General features: G+C 33.0%; 1 protein-coding gene across 3 annotated transcripts in view; it reads right to left on the reverse strand.

The window, feature by feature from the left end:
* The window catches only part of LOC126822229 (protein numb), a 76398-nt gene that overhangs the window by 64426 nt on the left and 141 nt on the right, over positions 1-11831 (reverse strand). The window contains exon 1 of one of the 3 annotated variants that reach the window (XM_050550990.2): positions 436-932. The exons of 1 other annotated variant lie outside the window; for it this stretch is intronic. In XM_050550990.2, coding sequence (XP_050406947.2) covers positions 436-458 — 23 coding nt within the window. In that variant the 5' untranslated portion in view covers positions 459-932. Of the gene's footprint in view, positions 1-435; positions 933-11831 lie in introns of those variants that run through there. One more of the 3 variants, XM_050550989.2, reaches the window with a different exon arrangement.

The following is an 11831-nucleotide window of genomic DNA, read 5'->3' on the forward strand; positions in this document are numbered from 1 at the left end:
ACAAGTACATATGTAGGTAATATCTATATAGGCCATTGACATTACTGACAAATTAAATTTATAAAAATTCTTTTAATTCTTTAAAAGTTTGTTACTTGTAGCCTGAAATCATCTATAAAGTTTGTGAAGACAATAAATCCATTTAAAATACTGCGTAAATGTATATCATCAATATTTTATAATATAAATTATGTTATCTAGTTTCACACATTACAACTATCTTCATCAATATTTCATTCATGACTGATAAAAACCAGAAAACATTTAATAAATACAAATTTTTATGAAACAACAAATAAACATTACAGCATCAAATTTTTGTCTCCTTAAAAGTGTTAACCCCCCCCCCCCCCCAAATCATTGATTATAAGTGAAATAATTAAGGTTAAAACTTATAGAATTAAAAACTAAGAATGAAACAATAAAAAAACTTACTTGGATCTTCGATTTCTCTCCATTTTAATTTTTTTAGATAATCCGAAAGTTATACGAAACAAGAATAAATCAAATCAATTATTCAAAGCACTTCACGAAAAACACCCTAAAATAAAGGTGAACCAAGATGGCTGCCTTAGTCAGCTCAATAACCCGAATAAGTAGATAAGGTTTTTGTTTGAAGAGAAGGTTTTCACTAAACCAGCTTCTTGAGTTGTCCAGGTAAACTGTAGTGTCAGTCAACTGAGTCACAAACTTTCTACTACTGCATCTATGACTAGGTAGGCCAAACAAAATAATAATCAATGTCAACAAGCCACAACAAACATTAATCACGCTAACTTTTAAGGTGTGTGTGCGTAGCAGCAAACTACAACCAACCACAGAGGACAGGCCTGACAAGTCACTCTTAATTGTCCTAAACCACTGACTGAATTACTCCACACTGTATGTGCCCCCTAGTAGACCACACTAAAGTCAAGGTGGAAAGCTTCACAGAAAAGACACACCCCTTTGATAAGAAGTAGGGGTATATAAATGTATATCACATCCAAACACAAGACAAGTCTTATCTCAGAATATAACACCAGTCTGGACTGGCTAAAACATTGACCTCTTCCTTTACAATTAAAAGAAGACAATCCATTGGCCCAGAACCAAGTTTTATCTAACCACAAGGGTATTTGTTAGCTAGGAGACCCCTCGTTTTTTAATCTGCAGGCTAGAGGAGGCTATTGTTCTGGGTCAAGCTTGGTTTGGCACACACTGCTAGCTAAATCACACACTATGGTTTGACGGTCACAAATTCCTCACATACCTTAACAACACAACTGTACATTTATAAATGTTTCACATATTCTAATTAGAATAATTGGCAAATTATTTTTTTTTGCGTAACAACGCTGACATTATTTAACAACAAGTTAGTGTTTGTTTATAACCGTCTTAAAATCGAGTGAAGTGTGTGCCTGAAACAAAATATATAAATCATGGGGCCTCATGTATAGTCATGTTTATCATTGGATGTCTCTCTGTATGAGCTTACAGCTGATATAAACCATGTCAACTCCAGTGACAGGAAAAAAAAGCCTGAGGGGAAAGGTATTCGAGGAGTGGGCTGTGACAAAATTGGCAGTTTTACTACACAGTGCAAGAATGAAGGATGTTTTAATTACAGAATCAGTAACTAATCATTGAAAAAAGGTATATTATTTTTTTTTTTTAAATTCTAGCCTTTTGCATATTTGGAAAATTTATCTAAGAAAATAATAAACGACCACCTGAGTCACATAATACAGAAATGCTGACTAATACAAATGGGTTGTGTCTTATTATGGTGACCTGGACCAACTGCTGGCTTACTAAGCCATATAATTTCCTTAAATCACCTATAATTAATAAAAACAATTAGCTTATCAACCACAATGACTGAATGTCAAAAAGTACGTTATACGTAATCTTTAAAAATACCGGAAATCAATTACTTCTTGTTTACTTTATTTGTGCGCATAAATGAACGAGAATTTCTGCATATAAATAAACAAGACATCTTTAACTTAATTATTTTTAGAACTCTCTTTTAATTTCCATGTCAATTATACTAACAAGGCTATGTTTGTTAACGCCCATGTAGACCATAACAGATACAGAAAAAGTGTGGTTAGCCAAACTTCCTAATACATGAGTATATCGAACACTTGCATTCATGAGCCAATATTTATTTACTGTCACATAGACTAATGAAATCCTACTATATTGCAAAAGAGGATCACAGCTGAGCGTTGCTACCAGATGTGTTGCAACTTTCACTAATAAGGCCATACAAAAAAAAATAATACGATTTAAACAGAAAATGTTTTAAGAGTTACTTCCCTTTACTGTGGGAATATATGACATGTGACATGACATAATTAATGAGAATGTTTTTATTTCTTATTTTTGAAAAATAAAATCGCGTCCCTTATAAATGTGATGCAAAGGTACTGTATCCGAGAACCAGAATCGGAGACTAAAAAAAGTTCCAAATGTTTGCAATATCTATTAAATTCACACCATTGACATTATTTGCACTCCATTTAATAATAAATAGATAAGTGAAGAACTGCTGGTCCAATGGTTAAGAAAATTGAACTGTGCACTATCTGAACTTGTTGGAGAATCCCTATAAGATATGTTACACTCAAATTAACAGTTAATTAAACATGAATAATCTAATTACTAACAGATAGGCAAGGTAATTATTATTTGATACAGATGTGTAAATTTGTCTTTTGCAACTGAACAAACAAATCACTACAGCAGTACAAGTACAATTAACACCATATCCAAGAAAGTGTTTACGGTTTTAAAAAGATTTAAATGTGTGAAATAGCTTAACGTCAGCTTAAAGATGTATTATGTAAGATTTAGATAAAGAGCTGGCCATCCTTGCTACATGTATAATAGTTCCTAAATTCAAAATTAATATATTGAAAATATCATCCAAATTCCTTTATTCTGAGAAACGTTATCACTGTTTGAAGTTTTGAGTCAACTTTTGGCATACACTGTTTATTATCGTAGAAATGTTACTTGTTAATCAAGATTTAAATTAAATCATTAAATGGTGATCATATTTCATTCCGTTCACCTCTGCATCTTCCGATGGTTTAAAGGGTTGATTATAGGCTTGCCATGTGAATAAATGACAAAATAATAATTTATATATATTATATATAACATTTAAAGCCAAATTAAAAACCTACAATAGGCAGATTTAGCTCTTGAATAATGTATATCTTTAAATGATTAATTGCTTATTGTATGCAGCTCTGATGTGAATGTATCAAATGAAACTAACTTATTAAAGTCTCTGATTGTCATTGGAGGGTTTTATAATCCCTTAAAAGTTAAATCTCAAAAGGGAACATCGGTCCGAAATTTCAATTGTTTCATATTAAAGAAAGATTGATGAACTGAAAATATGTCTCAACATTCGGCATTCTTAATTAAATGTTAAAGATACATTATGGAAGATTAGATAAAGAGCTGGCAGTTTTCACTATAATAATTAAAAACTAGATACTGTAAAGAAAATATGCTGAAAATTTCAGTCAAATTGCTTTACTCTAAGCTGGGAAAACCTTATTTTAAAATCACTTTAGCCTTGATTGTCATTTTTACCGATTATCCATTTTTGCTGTTAATCATCAATGGGCGTTGAACCGCAGATCGGACAGATAAGATGGCATTGAGAGTTGATTATGGTCTTTTCATGTTAATACGTGTACATGTCTAATTAATAATTCAAATAACATTTCAGATCTAAAGAAAGACCTACAATAGGCAGATTTACCTCTTGCATAATGTATGTTTAAAGTAGCTAAGTCTCTAACTCAATATCATCCAAAGTCTTACACGTTGAAAATACGAATTATTTGTCAATTCAAATCAACGTTGATGTTGTGATCTTACCAGGAAAAGGCAGGCTTCTGATATCCAATATTTAAGACAAAATAAACATTTTATCATTGGTACACGAATCATGTACCATAGTGCGTTTTAGCATCATTTGCAACAAGTGACCAGAAAGAGCGAGGCTAGACATACTCAATTAGTGAATTACTCATGTCAAACGGTGACGCCATATCTTATCTGGAAAGCATGAGCAATAGACTGAAATTTCTATTCGGTTGAGACTCATGCCGTATCTCGCTGGACATAATTGATTTGAAATTAGAGTCAACGGAAACAATTGAATGTAAATCAGTTTCTATACAATCAGATTACATTATTATATGCGTTGCGACCCATGTCAACTTCAAGGTCCCAAATATTAGCGATTTAGCTCCTTTAAATAATCAATTTTTAGTACATTTCAGTGTGGATTAAGATTAATCTATGAACAATATGATAGTTTTACAATAATTTGATGAACTGAAAATATATCTTAACATTCTGTATCCTTCTTAATTAAACATTAAATAATTATAAAATTTATATAAGAGAGAGAGAGAGAGAGAGAGAGAGAGAGAGATTAGGGTTTAATGTCCACTAAACATAACTAGGTAATTCAGGGACTAACAGGGTCATTTAAAACCTTTATTTTATTTAACTGCTTGTCCTGAGTTAACTGGAGAACTCATAGAAAATACACAAGATTAGATTGCAGTCAAAGAAATTAAGATTTTTCTACTAAAGCCCCTACCCATTGCCATATATAAATAGTAATGAATTGAACAGAATATAAACACAACCCAATGTTGTTCTTCTTTACCCTATTTATGGAATACATGTAATTTACAAAAACTAATGTGACTGCATCAGAAAAGAAGTAATATTTTGAGTGGCACATCAAAGAACATCAAAGGGCTATCAAATATCAATATGGAGGTATATAAAATTCCAGCAGTCTAGCTCCATTGATCACAAAGATATGAATTCCCTGAAGATTAGAAATCAAAAACAATAATAGAATACAGAATTGGCTTTAATCATAACGATAATACTAAAAAATGTCAGTGACAAACGCTGCTGATCACCATTTGCATTTTTTGGATAGGCCTAATATCTAATTGTTCATGGCTTGATCATGCCAAGATGTATTCAAATTGATTATTTAACATTTAATGAAGACAACTAAACCAAAATATCAATGGGAGATAACCTCCTGGCTTGGATTCTCTCAGATGGACACAGATCACCAAATATTCCTACGCCGTCACCCACGAAACAAGGGCCAAAGCTATTTTTAGTCTTCCTCTCCCTTTTCCTTTTTCCCCCTTTTGCATGGCGATTTTTGTTGACTTTTTGGTGTAGAATTGAGGAAAAGGGTTTGAAAATACATTTTCTGCCAGGTTTTGGTGAATATTCATAATTTTGATGCGGAAGGATACAAGAGTTGAGAGGTTGGTTACGTAGAAATGTAGGGCCTGAAATTGCATGTTTACTTGTCTCTACTTCCAGCTTGTGTATCTCAAGTTTTTCATGAAGAACCTCATACGTGCTTTTGGGCAAGTGGTTGCCACATGTTGCTCCATCTGTGGTAGAAAGCGTTCTACCCAACGAAAATTTGGGGAAAAGTTAGAGCCGGTCTAAGATACGAGAATTAACATTGGAGTCAATGGGAAATCTTTAGTGATCTGTGTCCTGTCTGTGTGTGATAAGGCTGTCACTGATATGCCTTAGTTTTGAAAATATGAAGATTAAATTCTCAGAAAATATGAATAAAATAGTTTGGCTACAGAAAAACTAAAAAAAGTTAATTAAAAAAAAAAAATCAAAGTTTTGAAGAAAAATTGTGATTTTACTGCAAATTTCTCAATTTTCAATTTTTATTGAATTTTTAACAGTAAGTAAAATATTCTAATGCCCAATGTTGGCTTATTCAGTCTCAGAAAGCACAGATAAAATGAACAGTATTGAAATTTCACCAAATTTTGTCTAAAAATCAGGAATATTCACAAAAAATCTTGAGATTCCCCCCATTTGGATGTAGAAATTAATATTTTCATGACTACTAAAATGAGTCAAAATGTCTAAAAATGCCCATATTTTCTTTGCTAATATAACTTAGATGGGATCTACATGTTTGTCAGGTTTAGAAATAGCTCCAGCTTTCCTACAGAAAATTGAAAATTGGTAACACTGAGTTAATAATGTACAGCAGATGGGTTTGTACAAAATGTTCAAAACAGGGGTTGGCTCAATTTTGCCACTATTTTACCCAGAATAAGCATTTTTTTCTTCTTTGAAACATTAAATTCTTGCATTTCCTTCATGTAGGAAGCAATATCCCAGCCTTTCTAGACATTTTTTACTCCATCATTCTGTTTAGAGAGGCAATAAATGCCCCACCCCACCCTTTTCTATTAATGTGTTTTGAGGGATTTAAATGCACCTGTGTTGACATGTAAATGATCTTAATTGGAATTTGTGGTTGAATTACAGCTAAGAATGTTATTTTTCACCCAAAAATATTTTTTTTGTGCATTTCAAGGATTTCTAACCCTTATTTGTTCAGAGTCAAACGTAGAACCCTGAGGCATTTCAGGCCAATGAGACCAGACCCAGATATAAAACTGGTGTAGATGTGTAAATGTCAGTTTAATGTTCAATATTTTCTTATCAAAATCCAGCATTTGTGGTGTTTGCTGCATTCATGTTGCCTATAAAACAATAAAATGTTAATTTTTCTCCTTTTCAGGCCTCTTTTTATGTTGTCAAGTCTGTCATGACTACTTTTTTGACTTCATTTTTTCAGGAAATTAATGTAAAGTTCCAGACATCTTGCTTCAGCACAAGGATTGCAATACAAATTTGTAACATGCCTCTGAGGTTTGAGATGTTGGAAACATTGAAATATTCCCAAATTTGTGAAAATTGTGTATTCTGTGACCCTTCTGTTAGAGAGGGGTGATCATAGACCAAATATGGCATTTTTTTCATTCATCAAGGACTATTTTTAACCATAATTCATATTTATTGCACCTATTTTAGTTTATATGTGCATATGTTAGCCAGGGATGGTAAAACATAGCTGTTAGACAGATTCCTTTGGTAATGTAAGTTCTGCAACCATAGATTAGATTAATTCAATCAGTGGCATGTTCAGGGGGTAGGCATACATGTTTCAGTATAGATCTCTAATATTACAATCATTGCAACTGGTTTGCATTTTTTCTGTTTGCATATTGTCCACAGATTCTAAAAATATATTTCTTGTCCGTCCGGATATTTAAAAAAGTGGAAAATTATTGGTATTTTGAGAGATGCTACATGTAAATTTTGTACATTTTTCATCACATGGCAGTAAAAAATTATATTTTTGAAAAAAATTCCAAATTATGAGTGTTTTGTATGTAGTTTCTTTGTTACTTGTCTAATTTTTTCACAGAACTCAGATACTGCCTTTAATAAGAAAGATTTTTAAATTTTAGCACAAAAGGCCTATGGACCTGAGATGCACCAGTGTACATAAAGCAGCATGTGTACTTAAAGGGCCATCATTTTTACAGTTATTCTTTGATTTTGATTTTCTTTCACCGGCATGTTGCCAGAACACATGGGAAGGAAATAAAAAAGGCCTTTTGGTGATCCCTGAAGTTTCACCCCTATATAGGACACAGATCACCAAATATTCCTACGCCGTCACCCACGAAACAAGGGCCAAAGCTATTTTTAGTCTTCCTCTCCCTTTTCCTTTTTCCCCCTTTTGCATGGCGATTTTTGTTGACTTTTTGGTGTAGAATTGAGGAAAAGGGTTTGAAAATACATTTTCTGCCAGGTTTTGGTGAATATTCATAATTTTGATGCGGAAGGATACAAGAGTTGAGAGGTTGGTTACGTAGAAATGTAGGGCCTGAAATTGCATGTTTACTTGTCTCTACTTCCAGCTTGTGTATCTCAAGTTTTTCATGAAGAACCTCATACGTGCTTTTGGGCAAGTGGTTGCCACATGTTGCTCCATCTGTGGTAGAAAGCGTTCTACCCAACGAAAATTTGGGGAAAAGTTAGAGCCGGTCTAAGATACGAGAATTAACATTGGAGTCAATGGGAAATCTTTAGTGATCTGTGTCCAGATCTAAAATAGGTCCATCAATGGATTTTACCAAACTCTTCTAACTTATGGATGGTGCTGGTTTGTTTACATATTTTTAACCAAATTTGGAAATAAGCCACCTATCAGATACATTGCCAGACATGGAATGAGATTTTGTCAGACACAGGATGGAACTCTTGTGCCAGATTTGTCTTTTATCTGCGTCTTTATTGATGCCTTTAATACATGTACATGTCCAGCACAAAGTTAGAAATGTCAGGTTCTAGCTGGCCGGTCATCTTTGGCTTGTGGTCGTGGTTTAACTTTGATCACTGGTGTAAGCATATGTGGCTTCTCAACATTGTGGGTTTACTTCTGGTGCTCTACAGAAAAGACCAATGTGCGTGTGCTAAGGAGACTTAGCCTCGCTTTCCCATTTTTAAATTAAATTTTTAAATGGTGAACCGTTCTAATCTAGTTAAAATCTTGAGTATACGATGCCATCGATAGTTGATTATGGTCTTGTTTTGTTAATAAATGTCTAATTAATAGTTTATATAACATTTCAGTCCTAAAGAAATACATGCAATAGGTAGATTTAGCTGTTGCATTTAAATGCCTGTTTAAGGATATTTCTGTGAAGTGGAAGTTGACGTTAAAACTAGTTCCTGACATTTTGTCAGGTACAACTATAATTATTATTTCTAGGCCTGCTTCTAATAGACAATGAATTTTTTTAATAAACCTCTACCCATAATGTCATAACTAGACTTGATGTATGTATAGAAATGATACAAGATTACATAATATTAATCAATCTTTCAACTGTGAAATCATGTCAATTACAGACTGGCAATAACAATATTAGTTGTCCATATAACTCCCAAAAAGTCATACCTGGCCCCAAGTTCACAAAGCATTCTCAGACTTAGGTTAAGAATTTACTCAAAATTGTTCACCTTATTTAAATAAAATTAAAATATAGCTCCACATAAAACTGTTGTTGTTTTAATGTATCAAATGAAATACATCAATAAGAAACTATGTATAAATTTTTGTTTTACTGGATTAAAGATATTTCTCATAAAAAGTGATTGAAAGTTGAGTAAATTCTTAACTTAAGTTTAAGTCTGAGAATGCTTTGTGAACTTGGGACCTGAACTTAAAATGATTAGAGTGGATAAAAACAAAACAAATAATTCCTTGGTCATTGGCTTACTCCTCTTTGTTATTATTTTGCTGACAGACGACTTTTAATGCTATTCAATAACTGTAGGCTTTCAAATACCAATAGTGCATATCAGAAAAAGGCAAAACTCACAATACATATATACTGGTACTTGTAACTGACCTTCCACTTTCCAGTTACACAATGTCTGTCAGTCAGAAATGTGATATTTTTAGGAATCTCTAACTTTTACTTACAATTGACAATCAGATCTGTAAAGATGCATTACTGTACCAAATATAAAGACCTGGGGACTGTTTCACAAAGTTTTAACTAAGACAAAATCAAAGTTTTAGTAATTTGATTGGATAATATTAGACTGATTTTAGTGCTTAGCCAATCAAAATTGAAGTATCTACTAAAATTTGGATTCTATCTTTAGTTAATATTTCGAGACAGAGGGCCCTGACTGTTCTTGCTATAATACTTTCAAAAATCAATCATTAAAAATGAACATAATGAAAATTTCATTCAAATTATTTTATTCTGGGCAGAGTTATGACTGTTTGAAGGAGTAGCATAGATCATTTATTATGGTAGAAACGGTACTTTTCAACCAAGACTATTGTTAAATTTGAAATCTTGTGGGTGTTCATATCCATTTAAATCTAGACTATACAATAGTCTAGTGAGTTGATTATAGGCTTGTCATGTGAAAGAATGTCTTAAATTATAATTTAATAATATTTGATGCCCAAGAAAGACTTGTTAATAGGCAGATTTAGCTCTTATAATGCATCTTTAAAAAAAATCTTTAAAATTAGTTCAGATTTTATTAAATGAGAAAAGAACTATGTACAATATCTCTATTTAGATCTCCAAATATACCTCACAGAAAGTGATGTCCATTACTACATACAAATGACAGGACGAAACCATTCAGAAATAGATTGGATAAACTATCGAGATTTATGTGCAATGAGGACATTTCTAGTTCGGCTTTCACATCCAGATATAAACTACACAGCTTAAGATAAAATTACCAATTTAGATACTAGCTCCCATCATAATTGGTTGGCCTGAGATGTCATATTTGATATTTACACAGAATCTCCGATCTTCTCATATTCACCCTTTAGATCAATGGCACAGTTTCTATTTTTTTTTCTTTTTATCTTATTCACAGAGGATATCTCTAAAAATATCTCTCTCTTTATTCAACATAAAAAGACAGGTTGCCAGGCAATGCAACATGCCTTCACCAATATTTTTTATTCAAACTTTCTTACAAAATCTGGGGAGAAAAAAAGAAGGGTATAGACGATATCATTTGTATTTGAATGTCTACTTCTCACCCTCTTTTTTGATCTTCAAATAAACGAAATGAAATTGGGTATAACGTCACATGTTACTGTTCTGCTTCCGTTCTTGGCCGAGAAAGTTCATCAGGATTTTTCGGCGTGGTTTCACCCTCTCAGTGGTTCAGGATGGAGGATCCGACAAGGGCAGCTGTCTAGTTGTTCGGATGGGACAAAAACCAAGGTCCTGTGTACACAATGGCGTGCTCATAAAAGATCCCTTAGAATTCAATATATTATAAGAGTAGGCTGTGACGCCGCTGTCCAGGCAAATTTTCCCTCATAGCACACTATGAGAGCACCCCATCAATTTGTGACTACTGTTTTTAGTGCATATTTTAGGTCTGTGACTACCGTTTTTAGTACATATTTTAGGTCTATGACTCCTTGTAGGAATAAGCTTACTGCTAAATATGCCATTACTGATTATCTGCTCTCAGAGCAATGCTCTGTATTCATGTAGGGGGAATGGGTGGCCGAATGGTTTAATGTGTGCATGTTAGATCACAAGGTCTATCAAGTACATGTAGCATGGTTTCGATTCCCCACTTGTACATGACAAGGAGTAGGGTTACCTGTCAGTGTCCAACAGCGTGGGTTTCCTCCCACAGTTAGGCCATAGACATCAATCAAGTGAATTATTTCAAAATAAATTCTAACCATCATATTAATTGATGAAAAGACTTATATTGTGTTTTCATTTATGTCAAATTGAGTATGGCATACTTGTGCAGAGCCATAATTGAAGTGAATACATAAATATCGAACTTTGCTGTATAAATAATTTTAGTATTTTAATATAATATTTATACACATTTTCCTCGATAACTTAAGTTCCAAATCGATCTGTAATTCCACGACTAAGAACTATTCCAAGACAGCTAAATCATAAATTTTATTCACAGAAATTTATAAAAATGTGTAGGCCTACATGTATAGGTCTAGACTACATTTTTCTTATGGATAAATTCCTAATTTCATAACAAATAATGTGGTTCATTATTTCATTCCATATGTGTAACCTAAACAATATTTGATTTTCACTCGAGACAATAATCTGATATTTTCATTACCAAAGCATCCAGTCGTTTCGAAGATGTTAGTTTGTGTGTTAAAATGGATGACATAAGCAAGGAGAATGGAATTTATTGTATGTTATCGCGTTCCCACACGTGTAGATCGAATGTTTCGTCAACAATTTCTCAAATCGACATGCGTAGCGTGTGATAAGTCGGCCATTTTTAGGCTATTCGGCTTCCGTAATTTCCTACCGTTTTAAGTAACCAAGGTATGGTTGTTCCACTTCAGTAAACACAGACAACGCTAGACCTAATATGATTTAAGTACTTAC

The sequence above is a fragment of the Patella vulgata genome, chromosome 5 (genome assembly GCF_932274485.2).
Source record: "Patella vulgata chromosome 5, xgPatVulg1.2, whole genome shotgun sequence".
NCBI lineage: Eukaryota > Metazoa > Mollusca > Gastropoda > Patellidae > Patella > Patella vulgata.